Raw genomic sequence first — 25,591 nt, 5'->3', positions numbered from 1 at the left:
GAGATGAAGATCCTTAAGAAGGAGGCCAAAGGGTGATACAAGCCAGGCAGGCATGACTGTCAAAACCTCAATGTGCTTTGCCAGACGTCATGTGCAAAGGGCAGACAACAGCATACTTATTCTGTTGATGTTAGCAAATGCAGTCAAAAAAGAACAGAAGATCATGACAAGTGACACAAGGGATGAAATTGTAGGGGAGGTGAAAGTCGTGGTGTATTTAAGATGCCCATGCTGTGCAGAATTGCTTTACAACTTTTGTTACAAGGCTTGAATGCTGTGAGTTATTTAAGGTTATATCTCTGGGCTGTTTCAGGTTATATCTGAGATTCAAAGCAAGACACACCTCTTTCCTAGCAAACTCTATGAGAAAAAGAGAACTACTCTCTCAATTACCTGTCTTCTGGTGCTGCAGAATCAAACACAGTATCAAGTCTATGCTGTATTAGTAGCTAACACTATAAAAATAATGCTTTCTTAAACAACATGGGGGGGAGGGAGTTAACCTTAATTTAATAACCATGTGTCATAAAATTTTGAGCATTTTTAAATGCAATAATTTCTTCTCTTTAATACTTTTACTCCTCTGATTGCTGTTGTTATGTGTTAGTCTATTGTTTGTGTGTGGTTGGAACAGGAAAAGGGAAAAGCCAGAGAAAACAAGTCACAGGGTGATTTGTAAGCAGGCAGAATTTAATGTTTGCCCTGCTGTTTTTCATATCAAGTTTGATTACAAGCTCAGTTCATGGAAAGAATATGTCAGGACAAAAGCCAGAATTAATGTCATTTAAAAGCTGAAACATGAACAGATATGGCTCATACAGCAGTGCACAAGAAAGAGAAGAGACCTTCTTAGAGAGTGAAAATGGCAGAAGAATCACTGGCTCAAAGCTTACAGAGAGGGAAAAGGAACAGTCTTCATCCTGTCTGTGGATACAGAAAGGATAAGAGCAGAGACAAGCTATTTCATGGGATACAGGGCTGGTCACACCCCTGGCTAACACAGAGCAGGGGTTTAGAAGCAGCTATTTTTGTAGTGCTTTGTAAAGAGGCAGGGCAGTTAACAATGGAGTCAGTGATGGCACATGCATAAGATGCTTTTGCTTGTCCCTACAGCCCCGTCCTGTAATTTTCTCTTTTGTGTATGTAACTGCCAAAGTGCAGCAAACTGGTGTCCATCAATCAGCCTGCATTCTGATGTCAAGAAGAGGCAATAAAGGGAGAGTGGAAATACCAACCTGCCATTAAGACTGGTGCTGGGACAAGAACAATAAGTGCATTGACAAGTTGTTTTATAGAACATGCTGCAAATTAATCCATTTCCTGTTTGACATGTTTATTTGTAGTACCTCTTCTTCAGTCAGGGCTGGAATGAAATTACTGTCTTGTGTCAAGCCACTTACTACTGAGCTAGGATTGCTCACAAAACTGAAATGGACGTCCTCAAAATCTCCTATGCGAAGAGAGATTTTAAAAGACTATGACTATTTATTTTAAAAAGAACAGAAATCAAAAAGCAGTGAGAGCAAAGTTTAAAATTACTGAATGATTCAGAGAAGGTAGATTGGGACCTTTCCACAGCCAGATAGTGACAAGGCACATTCATTTCAGGTTACAGGTAGCAAGGTGAAAACCTATGTTGTCTTCATATGGACAGGTTTTGGTAGTGAGGGGACTGCAGGAGTGGCTCTGTGAAAAGATGCCAGAAGTATCTGCCATGTCCAACAGAGCCAGGATAGAAAACAATTCTTCCCACAATGCATACCCTCATTATGGAACCAATTGCAGTATTGAACCAGTTGGGAAGCCGGTGTTGAACAGATTAAAGAAGGTATTAAAATTGAGATCCCAAAAAACACTGGAGTGTACAGTGCTAGTGATTCTTTAATAATTAGAAGTTAGGGTGACACCTGGCATGCCAGGATGGCTATTCCTGCATCTTCCTCCCTTACATGACCTCTTAGACACCTACCCCTTCCTGACCCTTGTTCTTTAGTGAGCAGCCCTGGTTCTTAATCATCTTGTTCAAAAGAAGCAATTGGACTAGGTGGACATCACTCTTCTCTCAGTGTGGCTTCTTCACTAGCTACCAGCTGACCCTCTGGAATCTGGAATTGCGCCACTAGAGTGCAAATCCATTATTCTGCAGTATACACACCTCCAGTATTTTTGTTTATTTGAATTGGAATACCCATTTTATTTCCATCAGCCAAATGGCTTTCTCCAGTACACCATCCTACAAATGGTAAGTGTGGCATAAATGGGAACTGAGGGGATTTATGCTTTTGAATTAGGGGTTAATTTTTAGGGACCTTGCTTTGTCAGGCTGGTTACTCTGCTGCCTTCTTCACATGCATATGCTGATAAAGTGCCTCCTCTGTTCTCGTCATAAGCCTCTCTTCTGCAGACACTGGCAAACTGAAAGTTTTTTGAAGACAAAGGTTTACAAACCTAACTTAACTTGCACTTGTGGCCTAAGAAAGGTTGCAATTGTAGTATTCTCAAGGCTGTGGTAGCAGTCCATCATGCCAGCTCTTTTCCTCAGTCCCCTCTCCCTTCCTTGTCAGGCTTATTAACATGCTGTCTTCCTCCACAGAAGGGGAACTGGAGGCAGAATGGCTGCAAGACGTAGGTTTATCCACATTGATCTCAGGAGCTGAAGAGGAGGATGGCCAAGCCCTGCTGTCCACTCTGACCAGAACTCAAGCTGCTGCTGTACAGAAGAGGTACAACACCTACACTCAGACCCTGAGGAAGAAGAACAAGCACACAGTCCGGGATGTGCGAGACATCTTTGGCACCAGTGACTCTTCTGTAAGTATCCTCATGCATGCCTTTGATCTTAATTTTTATGCAATTTGGAAGTAGCTCACCAAAGTTTCTGCCAGACAGGAACCCTTTCCTGCTGACAATGCACAGACAGTCATTAGCAGTTTCTGACCATAGCACCAGACTTTTAATGTTGTATACAGTACATTAGAGGGGAAAGGAAGAAACCAAATGCAGTGGTACAGTTTTGTAACTAATCTGTAACATAAAGTATCTGTTGCCAGCCTTCCTCCTGCAGCCTCATGTCAAGACTAACATTTACTCTTTTATTTTTTGGAAATTGGTGAGTTACTCTTGGCAGCTATTCAAATTTTTGTTGGCTTCTGGGGACACTTGCTATTTACTCAGCAGTCTCAGTGGTGAAGTAAAACTTGTCTAATGATGCAACTGGGGTTCAAATATGCATAAGCAATTAAACACCTGCCAGCACGATTGTAACTTGTACACTGGCAGTTACATTTCACTTACATAGCAAACAAAAACCTATTAACTGTTCATTTGCCTCATGGCTTCAGAAATCAGCAGTACCTCTGGAGATTTCATCCACTTTTCCCTGAGGATAGCTCTGAACTCACCAGTTCCTGTCAGTACATATTTTGATTCTGGTGAATGTAGTCAGCTGTATGAGTTTAGTCCACTGCTCAAAGCAACACTCATGATTTTATGTTTATCACTCATGATGTCTTAAATGGGAGTCACCAATAAGATCACAAGCTCACCTTTGAAATTAATATTAAAATTGCTGCCATTGTAAAACTCCCAGAAACTATTTTTCATTATGGCATTGCTTTGTCCTTTCCTGTTTGTTCTACCATCTCCTCAAGGCTTGATATCCTGGATTACTTAAAAAAAATTTGGAGCAAAAATTGTAGCTGCATAGTTATGTTAAAATTACAAAGATATAGTGTCCAGATACTTAAACTTTTTGCTTCCAAATTTAATATCTGGATTCTTTTGAAACTCTTGCACATATCCCACTAATACATCCAGGAGCATCCAATAGTTTCCTGTGGGCAGACACTCTTTAATGAGAGATATCAGGCATGTTTGCATGAACATTAAAAAGCTAGTGGTACTTCTAGTTAGATTAGCTCACTTCTCCTGATTCAAGTATCTGTAAACCATAAGGTGTTTAATTTTTTTTACAAAAGCTTGAGTTTCCTAATTAATTTAAGTCTGCCAAATAAGCGTTGTACGTTTCCTCTCAGATGGGCACGTTATTGATTTATTTTTGACCTGCTTATTTTCTCCTTCTAACTTGATAAAGTTTCTCACTTGCAAAAGGAATTTGGGTGCTCAGAGCAGCTGCTCTTCAAATCAGTGTTTTACCTCCTCCAAAAGTCAGTTTGCTTACTAGTTCTGCATTGTGAAAGTCTAAAAGATAAGATCAAATAAGTAATTAAGTCTTCTAATTCTTCTTCCCACAAAAATATGCAGTTCTGCAGGTGCTAACCTAGATGTTAAACCCAGATACCCAAACAGAACTGCAGAGCACACCATCACCTCCCTCCAACAGCCTGTGAAACGTTTTAGTTCTAAAAGCCTACAAGGCCCCAACACTCTAATTTTCCTATTCATCAGTGCTCCTATCTCTGCTGCTTGTTATGGGATTTAGAAACTTTGTCCTAATTATCAGCCCTTCAGGGATAAACACACTTCAGGAGGGCTTGTGTCCCTGACCCAAGGGTGTCCCAAGTAGTCTCTTTAAGGGGGTATCAGCAGTCCCTGGAGCTTTGCTGCCTCTTTGGGCACAGCCCTACAGTTGCCAGAGAATCTTTGTGATTAATCAGTTTAGGGAAGAGAAGCACATTAAAAACAACGCAGCCAAAAGAAAAGAGTGGCAGGAGATGGGGACAAGCAAATCTTTTCAGCACAGCTGGGGAAGAGAGGTTGGTGAGGAGACTGCTTGAAATTACATGGAGTTTTGCTTTCCCATCCTGCCTTTTAGTTGGGAAGGGCAGAAGTAAACAGAACATGCTGCAAATAGCAAATCACAGCTAATTGTTTTACTTAACTCTATAATCCTCTCCATTAGGAGAATGGATTTACACCTCTTCCCAGCAACCTAAGAATCACAGGAGCCCAGAGGGATGGGTCACAGGATAGATTACTCTCTTCCTTGGCTAAGGATGAGAGGAAAGGGGATTAGCTCACTAGGGTCACCTGAGATGAGATTTAGGGGACCTAAGGAGGCATAAATTAGTTGTCATCTAGCGTGGGGGAAGAAAAAGATAGATTTGCCCTAGTTTTTTCCTTTTTCCTCTCTGTTCTGAAAAAAACCCTGCCTGCTAGATGTTTTACTACTACTGCCTAGTGGCCAGGCTCTGCGTGGGTCAACACAGAACAAAAGGTGCTTTTCCAGCCATCCTGCCTTGAGGTCCATGCCCTCATGGCAGGAGTGTCCCTTCAACAGACAAAATGGACTAAAATAAAAGGAAATGCAGCTATTCCTTTTCTTGTTTTGGTAGCTTTTGGGGTTTTTTTGGTTTTTTTTCTGTTATCTGTCCTGGAAAGGAGCCATGATCCCTAGGGGCAAAATGCTACCCCTATGGTACAAAAAATGCTACCCCTGTGGTTACAAAAGCCCCACCTTGGCAAGTAAAGCAGGCTGTCCCAGCTGAGGTGCTTTTGCTCTGCTTCAGACAGGTCCACAGCCAGCAGACTCAACTGACAGCCACACTACTGAGTTTTAAATTGGATGGTTTGTTAATCACAGTGGCCTGATTTTCCTTACTGCTGGTACCCTGCTGCTTCCATCAGAAGCTATCGGCTCTGCTAGTGCTCAGAGCTTAGAAAAATCAACAGCAGAATACAAATGGGGGACACACATATTTTCATTCTGTTATTGGACAGAGGAGATGAAGCACTGTGCTCATTAACAGCCCAACCCTGTGCGTTGTAATTAACTAAAACTCCTGAAGACTTTCTACAAGCATTTTACTTCATCAATGCATGACAAAATCATGTCCTAGTCAAAGAAAAATCACTTACTAACCCAGAGCTATTTGCATGAAAAGGTGTTTGTGGTGGCAGTGCTTGGAAATGTGAATATATTCAAAGCATGGGCAAATTGTATCCTGGCCAGAGCTATAAGGTTATTCTCCTTTGTCTTTATTTCCTTTAGCTTCAGGGCTGAAAATAAAATTTGATCTCTTTGGTGCTCCAATGATTTGGTTTTACACCTCTGCAGTGAGTGTAGCTACTAAAGAACTGTCTGTCTACTTCGTTTCCATCCTCTCCTTGCTCTTCTGATTTCATCTTCCCATTGGAAATTCCCATGTATGTTGTAGCAGTAAACAGTGGGCTCATTTTTAGTGTGTCTAATGAATCACTTTCAGTCAGAAATCAGGATATGGGAAGCCTCACCTTTGCTGAAGCCCCAGGCAAAAGAAGAAAGCTGTCCCAGTTTATTTAAGGACACAGTTTGACTCTTGGTCTTTCACATTCACTGGGAAAAGGTCTTCAAAAGTTCTTTAATTTTCTTTTACCCTACAGAAATAATCTGGATCTTTAAATTCATGCATTAAAAAAGTTCTATTCCCACTCTTCCTAACATTAAAAAAAAGTAAGGGTGGGGGAGGGGGGGGAGGGAGACATTTTCACAAAAGAGACATAGATTTGGTTTCATTATAGACTCTCACTGTGGAGGCTGGGAAATGGGACTGAGAATATGACATTTGCAGGTACCCCAGTTATTGTGCACAGTTCACATGATGCAGTTCCCCAGGCTAGGGCTGCCTGCTGCCAGCCCTGCTGGCTGCCAGGCGGAGTCTGCAGTCCACTCCATCTTCCATATCTGTGTCTGCCAGCTCTGCCCAGCTTATCAGAACCAGGATACTGCAGGTGCTTCACGACTCATTTCACCCATGTAACAAGGTTGGAAGTGGGCTTTTCTTAATAAACTTGATTTACCATAAATCTATTCTGAGTATTGTTTACAGGGTCAGACATTTTGAGCACTGGAAGTAGATGAGCCAGTTGCTAATATTTACCATTAATTTCTCCATCTGGATTTTAAGCAGAAGCATATCTGCTTTTATGGTTGATTTTCCCAAATTGCTGAGACGAGTTTAGCAATCATCTCCACTTCTACACTCCCACCTGAAATTTATAGTGCTTTTTTATGTCCTGAAGCTTTTTGTGTAAATGTTGTGGGATTTTATCATAAAAGTGTCCAGCTCTCTTTTTTAAAAAATCTATGGTCCTTACAGTCTTCTGGCAAAGGAAGCCCATGTGACTCAGATCCTGTTTGCTATCAAGTTCACAAGCCATTGAATGGACTTTCTCAGGAGAGATTTTATTCATGTTACATTTGACTTTGTTACCCAAATAGCTCAGAGGATAAGATTGGATAAAACAACTGAAACCTTATTTCAGGCTTCCAATTAGAAGAGCTGCCTGTCCTTTAAATATCTGACATTTTTTGACAGCCTGAACACTTCTCCCACACATTGACTGCAACTGGGGAAAACAGAATTTTTGCCCTGAGGCATTGCTACTTGTTGATAAACAGCTGACTTGGCAAATTGAAGAGCAATTAAAAGAGCAATTAAAAGAGCTGGTATTAAGGGCTCACGGGGGCCTACAACTACAGGTTCAGCTGGAAAACTGGGTCTGTTCCATCAGGCTCAGGGTGTGTGAGACAGCAGGTTTGAGAAGGGCTGGGTGCTTCAGGGCTTCCCACAAGGGTACAAATAACAGCAGAAAAAATGTAAGACAGGTTTGGAACATTGTAGTTCCTTTCAATGAGTAACCTTCAGAGCAGTTTTGTAATTCCTGACCTTGTTTTTGTTTGTTGTTTTTTGGTTTTTACTCAAGAATTAATAGTAGAGCTCTTATTTCCCATGGAACACAAACACTCAGATTTGTCTTTCTGAACCACAAAATTCTGACTTGCTGAGGACAAGGCCAAAATTCCACTGCTAAGAAGAGGTGACATTGCTTGAGAGTCACCCTGTGGGCTGCCGAGCCACCTCTCAGCAGTGCAGAATGGTTTCTGGAGTGGAAAGAAATGAATTTGTATATAGAAAATGTTTCTTTGTTCCCTCAAGTTGTTTGTTGCCATTCACTGGTAGAAGTATTAGTGTATAACCTGTGGGAGGACATCCATCCTTTAATAGCTTTCTCGTGCCCAAATCACAAGAGGTAGCAGACTGACTGATTTCTGACAGGTCCCTGGGAATAGCAGGTATTCAACGTGTGCCAGAGAGTCTTCAAAAAGATTTGTGGCCAAAATTATTAAAGCCAGGATGAATTACAATTTGAGGAGGACCTTTCAGTTAGCCTAATTCTGTACAGCAATTTACTTAGCTAATTTCGGTCATTTTATAGGACAGGACTCATTAGGTACAGCAAGCTGCAGTATTACTGACCTCCACACAGTCCAAATCTGTGCAGTCTGGGGAAGATTAATTCTCAGGCTTGGCTTTGAAAAATATACTCTGAAGAATCACAACAGATTGTTTAATCTTGTCAAGAGAGTGTAAGCTGAGAATGATACACTTTTGCTTGAACTGTAGCAGTTTCTGTCCGTAGACGTTTGCCTTCACTGCAGTCTGATCATTTTTCCTTGCTTATCAGCCCACATTTGAGACAGTTCCAGTGTCACCAGTATCTTCTAATGGTATCCAGCTTCCTGGGCAGAAGCCAGTTTGGAAATCAGTTAGCTGTGAGTATGACAACATGTAACCAGTGTTCACTTCCTCTTAGTAAATGACAGACAGAAAGACCCTTTTCTGGTTCAGAGGTTAGTCCCCTCTTTCATGTTGGGGCAGTGCTGTGTATATTTCTTCAAAATCATTGTCAGCTTATTGTCATGCAGGAACCAAAGTTTGCCATTAAAGATCAATGTTGTACGGACACAGACTGCTGCCCTTGAGGCATCAGCATCTAAAAAATGCTGGTCATTGCAAGGCTGGGAATGTAAAAATAATCTGTAAGCAATATCATGCAGAATTTATCCAAAATATGTCATCAATGTATTTTCTTGTTGCAAATCAAAGTATATTTCCTCTGCATTTCTTCTCCAGTACTGCAGAAATTGTAGTATTAGAAATTTATAATTTTCCTAGTTCTGCCCTGTTATTCTGATCTATGAATGGTGTTATACCTTATATTCTTTGCCCTGACAGTGATTGGCAGTCCTAATGAAAGTAATAGCTCTCCTCTACACAGTGTCTGGATAATTGTCAGCATTCTTCCATGAGAATGTTCATCTCTTAGTTTGAAAGCTCTTTCCATCACCATTGTTCAGGGCTTAACTAAAGGGATATTAGTATCCAAATTTCTAAACTAATCCCTTGGATGTTTACCTCTGGATACAGTGGCACAGACATTTTCCTTGGTGGCAAAAGCTGCTCTGCTGATACTTCTACTCTGCAAGCAGTTTTACTGGAACAAATGGGGAACCAAATGCCCAGAGGTACCATGAGCAGTCTGTGGTCCAAGAGAGATGGGAAGAGAGATGGAAAACACCTTAAATGGCTTGGACATTAGACAGCAACTAAAGCCACAGTTCAGAAACCAGAAGCCACCTAATAACACACTTAACCTTTTCCATAGCAGACTTGTAAAATATGTGGTGTTGCAAAAAAATCCTGTAACTGTAAATGCAATGATTCAGACAACATGGGGCATGCACAAGTTTATAAGACATGTAATGTTTTTTTAATTCACTTTCTGATTGCCATGGCTTTTGAATACACTTGTGTCATGTTGGTAAATTCTTCTCTGTAGTTCTGGGGGCTGAAATTTTACTTCACTTTCAATTAAATTTTTGATTCCATCCCAAATGGATTTAGGAGCTGAACCTTACAGGAAAACTAAAAATTGACCCGAGATACTAGAGATCCATCAGGAAAGTTGGCAACCCTGTAATTCATTTATGTTTTCACACTTTGGCCTCCATGACAATAGCATATTTCTGGACTTGATTGTACTGATTTCAAAAATTTTCCTCTGACATCCAGTAATTTAAGGAGGTGACTAAATTTTAGAGAAAAGCATTAAGTCATTTCACAATGTCTACTATAAATGCCAGTAGATACAGTGTTTTTCAAATTGGAATATTGTATGTTTTGTCCTTTTATGGTGCTATACACCTAAACTATCAACAATGAGAAATATGTGTATGTGACTACATAAAATATATGCACAATGTCTTGTGATTGTATGTACATCATCAGTAACCTGAGAAACTGTGTCAACAGCATTTTTCTGTCAAGACCTTTTATTTTTAATTGTTCATTTGACAAGTCCCACCGCAGTTTGCTGGCCTGGGAAGACAATGATGGAGTAAAAAATCTTGATAATTCCTGATAAACAGGATGTTCCAGCTTAACTATCTTTCTCACAGAAAGCAACAAGTTAAATAATCGAAAACGAAAATAGGGATTTTATTTCTAAGGGGTTATTTCCTCAAGACAAAACAGGAACATGCTGTGGTTTGCACTGAAATTCCTCTTTGAAGCACTTCCTTTATTACTTTCTCAAGAATTGTGTCTTCTTGGTTCAAATTTTTAATGTCTCTGTACTAAATGCAATTTATTATTCATATATAATTTCCCTTATTTTCAGCTAAGAGCTGTCTAGACTGTGGAAGCGATAAAGGCAGCCCATCCATAACAGAAGAGCTCTCCTATGATGTCTCTTTCTCAGAATCCATTACAGTCCTTCCAAAAACCCAAGAGTGGCCAAAAAACCAGAGGTTCAAAAAGGAAGACTCGGCTTTGCCAGTAAGTTTCTTCTCCATATATTTCCTTGATTGTTTTCTTTAACACAGCAATTTCCTGTTTAATATCCCCAGCACAATGGAGTCTGTTGAGATACATGATCTGGGCTTTGCAGTGTGTGCTTTGTAGAGGCTTCTCTGTGTGCCTGCCTACTGCCTGTGGCTGATTCCCAAAGTTAATATGGATATCCAAGCCAGGTTTTTACTTGTACCCATCATGAACATGTGCCCCCAGATGAGTATGTGTAACTCAGTCCACAAATATGGCATCATCCACAATTTTTTCACCCAGAAATAAAAACCGCTTATTGGCATTAAAACTAACAATCATTTTTGTTACCTGTCTGCTTTCCTACTTTTTTTCCCCACAGATTATCTGCCTTTGTTAACATGTGGATTTAAATTTGAAAATGAAGAGAGGAAAGCAAACCTTGTTCCTGCAGCAGTACTGGCTGTTTCCAGTCAGTATTGAGTGCAAATCACACTATAGGAGATTCTACATGAATTGTTCAAGAAAAGTTTGCCATATCATCCAGACATGCACTGAGCAGTTGTGTCAGTATCTGGAATTATGTAATGAAGTCATGGAAGTAAATTTTCTACTCACCTCAGCCCTCACAACTTCCATCACTGAAAACTGGAGCATTAATTTAGTGCTTCCAGTACCACCATTTCAGTGACATGTATGAAGTGGCTGTAAAGTATTTGGAAAAATTTCCTGAATGTTATGATGTCCTGAGGTCCCAAACTAATCTGAAATTGTTACAATCCACACAGACATTGAATTATCTGAGAATTAGTCAGTTGTCCATCTCAGATTCCATCAAGAAGAAGCTGAGATGTAGAAGTAAGCTTCTATGTTGAATGATAAGACACCACATAAATTACACAATTTATGTGAAATCCCTGTGTGGTTTCTTCTGTCTTTGGTTGTTTGGATTTTTGGGGTTTTTTTTGGTGGGGATAACTTGGTGGCGACTAAGGGCATCTCTACTCTCATCATGATTTTGGTCTTTACTACCCACATGCACACTCACGAAATATTCTCTGCAACAGCACAGACAATTCCCAGTTTATAGAGCAGGGAAACTGATAACAAAGAGGGAAGAGAAGATGACATATTGAATATCATGGATCTGTGTATTCATAATTGATAAGCCTTAGAAAACGCCAGTATTGTGCTGGAGTTGAACTGCTCTGCATGCAGGACATAATTTTATGAGCTCACAAGGCCACACAAGAAACATGCCAGGTCATTGCAGAGCATTTCTGAAAAAAGTGAGCAATCATGGCTGTTGGTGTTGGCCTTTCCCTTGCTTCATCTGCTGCTGCTCGTGGTGTTTGGTTCTTTCCCATGATGACTCAGACTGTAATGGGCCTCAGCAGAGAAATCACCTCTCACTCTGTTACCCTGAGCAGCCAGTCACCTACACTCATAAGGACAGTGGGAAAGTGGGACAGTGGGGCTGCACTGGAGGCTGTGCAACATCACACTTTCTCCAGGGTGGGCGTGACAACGTAGCCAACTTCATTGATGGTGTGCACAGAGCTGCACAGATATTGTATATCATAAAATAGCTTGTCTCCTGCAGCAGGGAGTCCCCTGACTCCTACAAGAATCAACTCAACATCCCCAGGAGCATAGGGATTTCCCCAAAGTACATGTGATTTCTCCAGTGTGGGACCATGGTCCATGTGACTTAGTTGAAGATACCACAGAAGTACAAGTCTGAGTGCAGTGCTCAGAAACAACATCGCAAAATATCAGACACGATCCGTAGCCAAAACATTGGTAATCTAATTTCAGGATAGCACAGCCTCCTTCAAACCTGCATATTACACCACTAAGAAAAACCACTGGAAAATTGTGACACAAGACAGAGAAAGAGAGCCAGCCCCAAAGTTTGTATTAACCACAGCATCACATCATAGTGACCCCTAGGAGTCAAACAGCCACTGTGGAAAATCTTTGTAGTACCCTTTTTAATCAGTTTTGCAGTGCTTAGAATTTTTTCTCTTTCCCCCCAGAAAATATATGCATACAATCTGGGGTTTTCTTCCCTTTTTTCAAGGTGATTTATTGTGTTTTGACTGCTTTTGCACTTTTTGCATCACTGGAATCACAATGTGTAGATATTCTTTAGTATTTTATGTTTCTTCACAAGGCTAACTCCCATGCAGCTTTTGTTACATTAAATCTCAGAAAAAGGCTAACAATGGAATCACTGCATTCTAAGGAGGGAATATTCTGGGCTAAAAACGCCCCAGGCAGCAAGTAAAAAAGTTTTTCCATTCCCTACACTCTTTCTCCCCCAATTATTGTTAACCCCTATTGAAAGACCATATGCAGTGTAGTTTATGAAGTCCTAAACTACATTATCTAGGTGTCCTTTTACTCTCTTCCTTTTGAAATCTGGCATAAGTTTAGTTTTTTTTGTTTACCTTTTTCTTAATCAGTTTGACTGGCTTAATTTAAAGATGGGTTAAACCTTTTGAGTCCAAATTTGTTAAAAAAAATGAAGGACTGACTTGAAATCTCCAGAAGCAAAACATTACTAGAGGCTGGGTTTTCACTCAGTTCCCTAAAGGAAGGAGATGATTTTGTAATTGTTTATTTATGCCTCTTATTAAGAATGCCTGGTTTAAATTTAAAAAAAAGTACAATAGCAAAGATCCACAGTTCTTTGAAAAGCATGTTTTTTACCATGTTTTTTTACTATAACTTTGTTGTTATGTCTAACAGTTATGTCAGAAACTAATGGGTGTTTGTCCTTTTTGACATTTGTACAAATGCATGTTATGACGCAACATTCCTGGCTCTGGTCCCTGACACTGCAGTTTCTAAAATATGTAGACATCTTCACATGCCCCCAGATTACTCAGTATCATTTAGTTTAAGTCTACTTGAATAAATTATTTGTTGGCTGCTGGGAGTCCTGTTTCTAAGCTTTCTTGAGTAATAAAAAGTACCCCTAAGTTGGCAGGTTGGCTTCTGAACTAAGCAGCTCTGCTTCTGGGCTTTTCCTGACATCTTCAGTTTGAACTCCCCTGTAAGACCTCATAAGTTAATAGCATTATGCAAAGCAGGCATGGATTCATTACACACACACAATTGATACAGAACTATATCCACGATTAGCTGTGCCAGCCACTTCAACAGCATTAAAAAATGTTTTGGGAAAGGCAGGAGCAGAGCAACTTGCTACATCCTATGGAAACTGGGCAAAACTTTTAAAGAAGCACGTAACTTATCCATCCCAGCTGAAGTGCAGGCACTTCCCAGTCAAACTGCAAGGGTGCATGGTGAGCAAGAAGCTCAGTTTTATGTTCAGGTGGATGCCAGCTGTGTCACCATACCAGGCCAATCTACAGGGCTATAGTTCATGGCTTTATTGTTATCCATCTACCTGAACGTGACCTCGAGCCACATCCGTGCATCTCTTTTAAAGCAAAAATTCGCTCCCTGTAACTTTGGTGCAAATAAAGATGTGACCCATCTCTGCTGTAGAAATTCATTGTTCGGAAGAGCCGCTTTGGGCTGACAGAGGTTGGGGACCTGTCTCCTGAAGACATGAAGAAGATCCGCTACCTCTCCCTGATCGAGCTCACGGCCTTCTACGACGCGCTGGGCGTGGAGCTGAAGAGGAACCGCGTGGAGAGGGTGCGGGGACGAGGTACCGTGTGTGGCATCCCCTCTGCAGCCACCTTCATGTCCATCAGCTTTGGAAGAAGGTGCTTCAGAGGCTGTGTTTCCTCCTTTTCACACTTGTTGTTGTTATTTTTAAGAGAATGGTCTTTTTGGAGTCCCTCTCACTGTACTGCTGGAGAATGACCAAAAGAAGGTTCCTGGAATAAAAGTGCCCCTTATCTTCCAAAAGGTGAGTATCACTTGGCCTGCTTGGTCACTAGGATTTGCTTTTCACCATTTGCATTGACATTCAAAGGAGTCATCAGATCAGCGAAGTTTCAGACTGGCAGGTGTCTAGAGACTGTCTGACTGAATATTGTGGTTTGAAAACTTTGTGGTGAGGAGAGAAAATCTGCTCCTTTTTTGCCTTTTTATCTCTGGTGGGGACCCTTTTTGATTTTTGTAATTATGTGATACCACGCAGGAAACTTCAAGAAAAAATGTCTTTCTGTTTCCCTTTTTCATTAAAATAGAGAGCCAAGCAAAATTACATGTGTGCAGAAGAAGCAGAGATGAGTTGTCTCAGTTGTTTTAATTTCACATGAATTCAAACCATAGGTATTACTTGGCTACTGTTTCCAGAATGGAAGTGATATCTTCTGATTGAGGTTTTTATGACAAAACAGTGTTATTTAAATGAGACATTTGGCCACACAGGGATACCCTGTGGATGTCTTGGAGGCAGGTACACCAACACAAGTACGTGTGCAGTTGCACAGACTTACACAGACTCTAAATGGCAATAGATTTCCTTGTAAATACTGACAAAAGAAGTGTTGAGGAGCGTCAGACTGACAAAATGTGAGCATTTACATGACTTTGCCATTAGCTCCACTGCTGCCCTGTCAAGGTAACTATGGAAATCAGAAGAATCAAGGTTACAACAGGAAGCAGATCTGGTGGTGAAAATCCAGAGCTGTATGATTAAATGCTGGAGAATTATTTTTTTTCTCAATGTTCAAAATTACGTAAAATCAAAGCTTTTTTTTTTTTATTTTAATAACCAATTGGAGTGGAAAATTTAGTCCTCTATTCACAGAAATTTGAAAATAAAATATCCTGGGATCGTTTTCTAATCAGAGTTCTCAGTTCCAAAAAACCTATGTTATCTATAGACCTTTCCATTGTGCCTCTTGGGGCACACTTAAACATTTCTCAGAGGTTATTTTTCCTTCAAAACACCATTGTGTTTAAGCATATCTGCTGTTTCATTAATATATTTATGTGTTAATTGTTCTGTAGCAGTGCCAACTCTCAAGTCAAAAACAGAGGGGCCTATTGCATTAGCAGTTTTCTATACTCTGCATACTCCTTACTTCAGGATTGGGACTATGGAGAAAAATTAGACAGATTTATTTACATGAGCTGGCTGGATTTCATTAGCTGATTCCATAGAATTGTGTCTTTTTCAGATTCAGTTCAAGGATACCTAGATTGAAAAGAAAGTCAGGAGTATTAAGCACTTCTGAGTATTTTCCTGGATTTTTTTGTCTCTTCTTTCAGCTGCTGCTCAAGCTTGAAGAAACAGGTTTGGAAACTGAAGGAATTTTACGGGTTCCTGGATCTGCCTCCAGAGTCAAGGTATACACTCAAGCCAGTTTTCTGTCTTCTGGACCACGGACTCTATGTAAAATAATACAGCATACACACAAATTCAGACTGCTCATGAATACTGATCTGTGTAGCTCAGTATTCCTACTTCTGCCAGTGAAAGGTCAGGTTAGTTCCTGGGAACCAATAAATCATAGACCATTTGGTCTATTACTTTGATTTAGTTAATGTTCTATATAAAGCACAGAGGATGTTGAATGTGATTTTTCTCCACAAAACTTTTGAGACATCCTTTCAGTTATCTCTGTCATCCAAAATTGCTGTGATCTTATCTCTGTTTTAATTTATTTCAGAAATGCAGAGTTCCTAAACTGAGTGAACATCAGATAAAGATCTTATTCTATGTAATTTTAACCTCTGTGTCATTTTATTTTCCATTTATCGTCTGTGATCTCGCAATTTCATGATCCAAGTGAGAGAAATTTGGCCTCTGTTCACTGCTGGCAGCCTAAAGTACTGCATTTTCACAGGCTATTTGTGGGCTATGAACACAGTATAACTGGCACCCAATAACCTGACACTGTGGGCCAGTAATATTTGCAATTGTTTCTCCAGACCAACTTCATTCCAGGAACTGGAGGAGGCAACTTAGAAAAACAAGGCAGTTTTTTGGTTGGTTGCACTTTTTTCTGGGCTTAGCAGGGTCTATCTCTTTCCCAGATTTTTTCTTTTTCCTTAGGCTTCTTTTTTTATCTGGTTTAAGCAACACCTTACAGTGCATCCTGCTCCTACTTTTTCATCCTCAAGGAAGCTAGTTTTGTGTTCTGAGGCAGGAAGTCTCAACATTGTGGTAGCCACACAAATGATGGGTATTGCTAAACAGTTGGGTGGGCTGAGGATCATAAGAAATGGCTGAATAAGAAAAAGCAGTATCACATGAAACACACCTAAGTTAGGCAGCAGCATCCCAGCTCCTTCGACTCTGTGCCTTGATAAAAGTCCCCAAAGCCTTGAAAAGTGCCACATCTTGCAGAAGAGAGCTCCTAACTTGCCCTGTACTTTCAGCTTCCTCACTTTTTCATACAAGTGATTGAATGTTATTTCACACAATCTCAAATTTTTCCAGTCTTTCCATGGAGATTACACAGCAGGGCTGTGCTCTAATTCAATTATTTTCATATTCTTTGCATACACTGCACTGTGTCTTGTTCACTTCTTTTTCACAACCTGTATGTTGGGAGCTGCTATGAGATATGACTTCATATGCAACTCCTCTATACTAGGTGGTAAGTTAAACTGCCCATATAAAAGTTCTAAAATTATTTGAGTTTTGGTTTCATTTGAGTCTGCCCAACAAACCAACGAGCAAGAGAGAGATTTTTTTCAAAGCAGATCCAGATTTCATCCTTCAAAAGCCTTCCTACATTATTATGACATTAGGAGCTAAGGGCATTCCAACTTTATTTCAGTCTTGTTGGAGAAAGAAAAGGCATCTGGAAATGATTAAAGGTTGCTCTTCTATGAAACAAAGACTAGAAGAAATGAATACAAGTTTTCCTCTGTAACAAAAGCTCCAGTGAACCAAAACTGTATGATAGTCTAGTTAAGGATCAGCATTCTGTTTTTGTGGCTTTTTCCCAGTTCTCAGCAGAAAAATGTGGAGTAGAATTCTGTCCTCTTGTGCTTTTGATGAGGTGAGTTCTGTTCCACATTGCCAGTCAGTTACAGGAGAGAATTCAGTCTAGGTGTTTTTATTGATTATGTGCAAAGGATGTGAATACAGAGGAAGCTGAGATAGCCCAGATTAAAACCAGTAAAATGTGCTAGTCAAAATGAGACTGTAGCATTTTATGCCAAATCCTGAACGACTTTCTACTTCCGTTTGTGCAGCCATTCTACTTCATTATGTGTGACTGTACTTGATATGTAATTTCCTTCCATTCATGTGAGACGTGGCAAGCAGAATTCATTTTTAAAAGCTTTTCTGCCTGAATGAACTGAACTTTTTGCATAATATTAAAGTACAACTGACAAAATCATGGTCCAAAACTAAATATTTGCTACAGATATATTTGTCATAGATGATGTCGTAAAAAGCAGCAACAAACTTTCTATGGATAGGACAGTGTTTGGCCAGTAATGATTGTGAAAGCTGCATTATTTATGGACGTCCTTATATTAAAATACTGTCCTTCAATCTTTTTAACTCCACAATTTTTTGAGGAGTTTGCATTTTTTGAACAGTGATCTGAGTTTGAAGCCAAATCCTGTTCCTACTAGGAGCATTGCTGAGTATTTCCCTTTCACATATGTGTTTTGAACACTGGCTAGTGACCCTCCAGAACTTAACTGACCTCTGTTATGGAGCAGGATGCTGCCATTGGAGAACAAGGGGATTAAATGGGAACCCAAAACAGTATCATCATCAATTCTATCTTAAACCTCTCCTGTGCTTTTAGAGGTTTGGGAGGGTTTTTTATGCATTAGGGTTTTTTCTGAGAGTAATGGTTTTGAATCTTTATTTTTCCACAATTTGACCAAATCTAACTATAATTATCCTAACATAAAACTTCCTTCCAAAGATGGGAAAACCTGAATTTTAAGCCATTTGCTCAAGGCCCATGAATTCAGAGTATCTAGCAATTTCACTGGCAGTGAGGAAGAAACACCACTCCTTTGTGACTTAAGGGTCAAAACCTCTGGAGGGTGTTTTAAACAAAATGAACAGCTGTGCTGAGTTTTCTGCTTCTAGTTCTAAGACATTGCACAAAATGCCTTGCTTTACGGTGGTTCAAATTGTTCACTGGCAGAAAGCTAGATATAGCAAACCAAATTTAGCCTGGATTGCCAAATATCTGCAGGAGCTTGACTTGTTAACCTGCTCTGAACTCCACATGGCTGTCACTGGGTTAGGGCTGCTTTAGTTCAAGTACTGCACAAACCTGTCTGCTGCTTGTAATGGGGTTTCTGAAGTGATCACAGATTTCTGGATCAGCAGCAATGATTGAAGGCCAAATGTTTCTTTTATTTTTCAGAATCTCCATCAAGAACTTGAGGCAAAATTTTATGACGACACTTTTGACTGGGACCAAGTACGAAATAATGATGCAGCGGGACTGCTAAAAATGTTTATAAGAGAACTCCCCAGCCCACTCTTCACAGTAGAATATCTGCCTGCATTCATCACACTTGTAGAAAGTATGTGGAAATGGAGTTAGTATGGACTGATTATATGATAAAATGCATAAGTAAACATTACTTTTTTTTCTCTCTTTGAAGTATATAGAGAAAAGTAATGTAATTTTTTTCTCCCTCTGAAGTAGTGAGAAAACCAGACCCAGTGCTTTGCCTAAACATTTTAATTTTCTGCAAAGTTTTGTTTTCAAATGAGAAAGGTGTCTGCATTCAGCTAATGGCACAGGCTTGTTATGTGAACAAAACAAGTGTTTAATGTAAAATTTGGAACCTGTGAGTAAACAGTGACTGAGTAATGACTTTCATGTATAGACTCTGATTCACATTAACTGTAGGTTTCACAAATGAAAATTTCTGCAAGGTAAACTCAAATCACCATCCTTTATCTACTGGACCTACTGGACCTATTTTATTTCTGTTAAAGTTTATGTTGAGGTCAGACCATTAGTACAGAGATATGTGTGAGCACAGAACGGTTCAGGCAGCTGGGTTTTGTTTTCAGTGTACATACACCTTCTCAATCTCAGTACATTTTGTTCATTTCTCTTCCAGGAAGAATGCAATTGTACCTTGCCATACCTATGACTTCACTGTAAAGTCACTCAAGCTAGGACAGACTGAAAGTCTCAGGATGGTGAATTTATTAGCAAATTGGTACAGAAAACTCAGGATCTTTACATAAGGTTACAGTCATGCTTTCAGTGTCTCCATGAGTATCTTAAAGGGCAGAAGGAGGTGACCTCTCTCCATAAACTTCCCATACCTGAGTGTGTGTGCACTCCTTATGAGTCCCAGGCTGCATGCAGTTACAATGGCTCAGCAGTGTAGAGAAGACTGAACAGGAGATGTCTGTGCAGAATAAAGTGACCTTATTCCCTACAACAAATACACAGATACCTAAGAGAAACTAGCTAGTACTAAAAAAATACTGGATTGTTGCTATGTAGATAGAATTTTATAGCATCTTGTATCCCTGTGTACAAGGATCCAAGATGACGAGAAAAAAGCCACTCATTAAGGTGATTTTTTTATGTTATGGTTAATCAACACCTAAGCATGCTAGTCTCAACCAGGCACTAGCTGGTATGTCTAGAACTGCTGACACACAAGGTTTTCAGAACAAGCCAATTGCAGTTGGGATTTCAAAATCATTAATTATTCATGTCCTTAGAAATCTCCAAGATCAAGTTACAACTACAAGCTTTGCATCTGTTGATCATGCTGATGCCTGAAGCCAACAGAGACACAGCCAAGGTAAGTTCTTCATTTGCTATCACCTGCCATCTGTGGTGCTTTTGACTTTTAAGTGTCATTTTTTTCAGATGCTACACTAGGAAAGTATTCATCTGTGTTTTTGATGATTTCCCTGAAAATTTCCTGGCTGTCAAATTTTTTACAAGTAATTAACAAATAGTTGCTGGGGGTATCCACCTGCTGGATCTCAGGCATCATTATTATGGAGCACTCATTTCAAAGAGGCATATTCCTCACTTAGTTTGGACAAAGGAGTTCCAGTTTCTGGATTTTCTGTATAACTGAAATTCTCCAGGATGAATTTAAAAGAGAAGCTGCCCTGTAGGAGCTTGCCTAGTGCACTCCTGGTACTGGAAGGACTTTCTGTAGTCTGGACCAGACTACAGAATGTAGTCCAAAGTAAAAGCATGCATCTGTAGTACACATGTCAGGAGCTCTCCCTCAGCTGGCTTGCCTTACAAACCCATGCCCACCACCATGTCCTACTTCCTGATACAAACACAGTGGCTACAAGCATTTTGGATGCTTGGGAGCTCCCAGATCTGACTGCAGCTGTGTCCTGACCCTAAGAGACACTGGTTGCATCTTTGGGCCTGTTTCTACGTCGAGGAAACCTGGGTGAGCAAGCTTCCTGGGAACCTCCAGACATTTCACCAGGCGCTCTGCACATCAGGACCTTGCAGGTCTCCCACTTCTGGAAGCCCTTCTGTAGTCAGTTTAGATACAACCGTATGAGTTCAGCTGCCTTCTTTATCTGAATTTATTTATACAGTAACAAGGGACAACAACTGTCTTCAAAGTACCTGGAGGTCTACTAGTGCTCTGTAAAGAATGGGGTTTGTTTCTGCTACCAAAGTTCTTATGGGTATAGAGCTGCATATGTAAAACACATGCTAGAGGACTAGTCTTAATTATTACTCTATTATTAATTAGGCTTCTGTACAAAAATATAAGTGATGACAAAGCTCTACACAGCCCTACTCTCTTGTCTCTAATGAGGTTTTAGAAACTTCTCCAGCACAGTTTCTGTTTTGTAATTCTTGGGTTTGTAAAAATGTTTTAATTGCTATGTCAGGGTACAAAGACAGTGGTTTTAATGGTATGGTTTTCATGGTTTAACCAAGAGGCAGCTAATACCTGTCATGGTTTAACCCTTGCCAGCAACCAAGCACATGCAGCTTCTCACTCACTCCCCCATCAGTGGGATGAGGGAGAGACTAAGAAGTGTAAAAGCTGGGAAATTAATGAGTTTAGATAAATGTAATTTAATAAGAAAACAAAGGCTGTTCAGGAAAGCAGAGCAAACAAAGGAACTCACCACTTCCCATGGGCAGGCAGGTGTTCAGCCATCGCCAGGGGAGCAGGGCTTGATCTCATTCATGTAATAGTTGGGAAGACAAATGCCATCACTCCAAAAGTTCCCCCTTCCTTCATCTTCCTCCCATCTTTTTACACTGAGCATGATGTCCCATGGTCTGGAATATGGTCACCTGTACTGGCCATGTTTCCTCCTGATTTCTCATGCATCTCAGCAATGTGGCAGTATGGAAATCAGAAGAGGGCTTGGCTCTAAGCAAGTCCTAATCAGCAATAACAAAAAAAAAATCTGTATTATAAACACTGTGTTCAGCACAAATCCCAAACATAACCCCATACCAGTCAGCGTGAAGAAAATTAACTCTACTCCATCTAAAGCCAACGCACACAGCCATTTCCTTCTTTCCTCCCCTCTCCCAGTGGGATGGGTGAGAAAATCTGAAAAAAAGGTAAAATTAATGGGTTGAGACAATAACAGTTTAATAGGACAGAAATGAATGGGAAAATAATAATGATTAATTAATTAGAACACACAAAACAAGTGGTACACAATGCAGTTTTTCACCACTCACTGACTGATGCCCAGCCAGTTCTTGAGCAGTGGGCCAAGACCAGTTTTCCCCACAGTTTAGATACTGAGCACAATGCCATGTAGTATGGAATATCACTTGGGAGTCAGTTGTCCAGGCTGTGTCCCCTCCCAAGTCCTTGTGCAGCCCCAGCCCCCTTGCTGGCAGTGCAGCATGAGAAGCTGAAGATTACACTTGACTAAGTGTAAACATTGCTTAGCAACAGCTAAAACATCAGTGTGTTATCAACATTATTCTTATCCTAAATCCAAAACACAGCCCTGTGTTTTGATACGAGGAAGAAAATTAACTCTATCCCAGCTGAAACCAGAACAATATCGCAGAAGGACTCATTGGTAGACCCCAACTCTAACCACAGCTGCAGTCTGTGCTATTTAATCATTCAAGCAAAATTCTGAATAAACTACTCAAAAGGGGAAATTAATTTCCTTGGACTCTGCCAAGCATGTGCAGAAGTAACATCAATGAACAACTACTTAGCTCTTCTTGCTTTTGTTATTACAGAATAGAAGTTTGAGGGCTGCTAGCAGAAATTTCAGGTTTTATTACATGTGGGACTGGTACAGATTCGGACTAATCACCCCAAGTAACTATGACATAAAAAGCATTGATTAGATACATCAAAATGGACACTTGGTAATCTATGAAGAAAGAAATTATTCCCTTGCAATACATGTACATCTTACCTCTAGTACAGGATTCAGAGCCTTACTGCGGACACTGTATTTGCCTTATAAATTTGGGATTATGGTCTAAGTGATAGACAATTTATTAATATGTGTTTTGATAACATTAACTATTCCTCTGTGTTTGATGCAGGTTGTTGTAACAAATATCAGAGTAATCCAAATGCTGTGAAAAAACCACTAAATTTCACTTCCAAGTGCAAATGTAGCAGCCAGACATGTGCATTTGAAAATGCTGCATTTCAAAAGTAAATTATTTCCTGAGATTAAACAAGTATTGTTTTCTTCCAGGCCTTTCTTCAGTTCCTAAAGAAGGTGGTTGCTAATGAAGGGAAAAACAAGATGAACTTGTGGAACGTGTCTATGATTGTTGCACCGAACCTCTTCATCTACAAAGGGAAACGCGCCAACCAACAGGAAATGCAAGCAGCCGCCACCACTGCGCACATTGTGCGGCTTTTAATCCGGTACCAGGACATCCTGTGGACTGTGAGTACTGCTGGTTCCCCCTTGATGGTCCCATTTCAGTGCAGGACTTTGCTATATGCAGGACATGTGCAGAAATCAGAATAAACAAACCTTCCAAGGAGAAACACATTCTTTGGAAACTGACTGGGGTCTTCCACATCTAGAATGAGGCACCCTGGCGGATTTTTCTGGATTGAAAAATTACCTTACTACCTTACTTATCTTACTATTATCTTACTTATCTTACTTATCTTACTATTACCTTACTACCTTACTTATCTAAGACATCTATTTTAGCATCAGTTGCCTTCTGGAAGTCCCTCTCCCACACGATTGTTTATACAGAGGGATACATAGAAGAATGGTTTCATCTGGATGTGTAGGTGATATGTCTAAACTTGAGTGTGATTAGATGTCTGTTTAAAGTCCAGCCCACAATAAAATGGGACAAAAGTGTGTACAACTTTTTGGGCTTCTGAAGGTTGGCCCGAAGATATTGATAGTCTCAGCTTGTTTGCTCATAACAGAGGGAGAGTATAATGGGGGTTGTAAAGACTACCTCCTAATAAAGCTCCTGCAGCTGCAAACATCACTTTAAAGTTTCATATGGCATGAAAGACAATCTACAGTTTCACCAAAGGAGTAACTGTAGGTTGCTAGAGGAAGCTACTGATTGCATGTATTTTCTAGGAATAAACAGAGTTTCTGCTGCCTAAAATTTGGTGCCCTTCTAAAGACCCAACACGTTGGGGAAAAATTGCTGTGTATTCTCAGATCTGGTTTCCTCCTTCTAGGTCCCATCCTTCCTGATTTCCCAAGTGAGAAAAATGAATGAGGCAGCCATGAACAACAGCAAGAGACAGCTGATGTTTGACAAAGGAGTGAGAAAACTTTTGAGGAGAAAGACCATGGAACGGGAGAGACCTGAAAGACCAGAGGTGTGCTAAAAAGATCAGGTTTCAAAACCAGCTTTAAACAGCCTACCTGCTTTATCTCATGGGAGATTCTGAGTGTGGGGAGGAAATTTTGCCGTACAAAACAAGCTGCTTTGAGAATTATCTTGAAAGGTGTGCTTCCCAGTATAACACTCTGATAAGACAAAGTTTTGGGAATTGACTGAGAAAAGGTAAGGAAGGCTGAATGATTTCCATCAGCCAAAGCTGCCAAGCTGGTTTTTAACCTGTTTCATAAGAAATGGTTATATGTGGACTGTCCCTGGTAGCAGTGATTTGTAGATACTCAACAAATGCATGGCTCTGTTGATGAATAGTAGAATGATCCATATTAGGATTAATTGTATTTATCCATGTCCTGGTACAGGCTACTTGATACTCTTCTTGCAAGATTTAGTCTTACAGCTTGCACTAATTTTGTAAGCAGACAGAAAGTTCAGTTTGCCTACCATAGACACCTAAACTGTGCCTAAATGTGCCCTGTGAAGTAGATTGTGTTGTTATTCCCTGTATAGTCGGAGGAGAGAGGTGGATAATTTTGAGGATTTATGGGGCTCCAGAAGCAGTTAGGACTTAAGAAAATCTGATAGAAAAACCTTTCTTTGAAGGTCTTAAAGCCACCAACTTTTATCTACTGCCTAGAAACTTACTTGGGGTATCCTGCTTTGATAGGCAACTAAAACTATCTTAGATATTAAGTGCAACATAAATTTGGGCAACAAGACATGTCGCGCCTCTATGCACAACCGACACAGTCCCTATAGCAATTTACATGTGTTTCCATGTAGTGACTAATAACCTGGAGAGGAAGTATTTAGAGTCTTCCATGAATGTTTAAAAGAATGAAGGCTGGTGAATTATAAGAGAAGTAATCAAGGAAATGGTGAAGAACTCTGTAGTTATTGAAGAATAGTCTTGAAGGACAAAAGAAAAGACAAATTAGGAAGGAACGATATCACAAGGTTATGAGAAATAGAAAATGAGCCACTAGTACAGACTAGAGAGAAAATGCAGAAGGTAACGTATGGGGGAAGATGCAGAAAGATGAATGTTATGTATGAATGGTGAATACATTCCAATTCACCTTTCTCAAGAATTTGCCAGCACTGACTGAAGTATTTTAGGTAGGGTAGGACATACATTGGTGCTGCAGATGGAGACAGAGATGTTTGTTTAAAATGGCAGTGTAGACTACTGTGCTGCAAAGTTAATTTCAGTGTGGGATGAGCACAGATAGACTCCTTCTCTGAGGAGAGTCCATTACTGAAGTCATTGCACCTTTGGGAAGAGAAGTCCATTGATCAGAGTAATTGGCTATACATCTAATAAAAATG

The 25,591-nt window shown here is 40.1% G+C and overlaps 1 protein-coding gene across 2 annotated transcripts in view; it reads left to right on the top strand.

The window, feature by feature from the left end:
• ARHGAP28 (Rho GTPase activating protein 28) overlaps positions 1–25,591 on the top strand; it is a 78,096-nt gene that overhangs the window by 43,297 nt on the left and 9,208 nt on the right. For both annotated transcript variants that reach the window (XM_030970997.1, XM_030970996.1), the window contains exons 3-12: positions 2,594–2,811; positions 8,407–8,494; positions 10,402–10,559; positions 14,064–14,229; positions 14,342–14,433; positions 15,747–15,824; positions 18,830–18,992; positions 20,161–20,243; positions 23,128–23,325; positions 24,099–24,242. In XM_030970997.1, the coding sequence (XP_030826857.1) occupies positions 2,594–2,811; positions 8,407–8,494; positions 10,402–10,559; positions 14,064–14,229; positions 14,342–14,433; positions 15,747–15,824; positions 18,830–18,992; positions 20,161–20,243; positions 23,128–23,325; positions 24,099–24,242 (1,388 nt within the window). The remainder of the gene's footprint in view (positions 1–2,593; positions 2,812–8,406; positions 8,495–10,401; positions 10,560–14,063; positions 14,230–14,341; positions 14,434–15,746; positions 15,825–18,829; positions 18,993–20,160; positions 20,244–23,127; positions 23,326–24,098; positions 24,243–25,591) is intronic.

This window comes from Camarhynchus parvulus, chromosome 2 (assembly GCF_901933205.1).
Source record: "Camarhynchus parvulus chromosome 2, STF_HiC, whole genome shotgun sequence".
In the NCBI taxonomy this organism is placed as follows: domain Eukaryota; kingdom Metazoa; phylum Chordata; class Aves; order Passeriformes; family Thraupidae; genus Camarhynchus; species Camarhynchus parvulus.
This window is presented reverse-complemented; position numbering and strand designations above follow the sequence as displayed.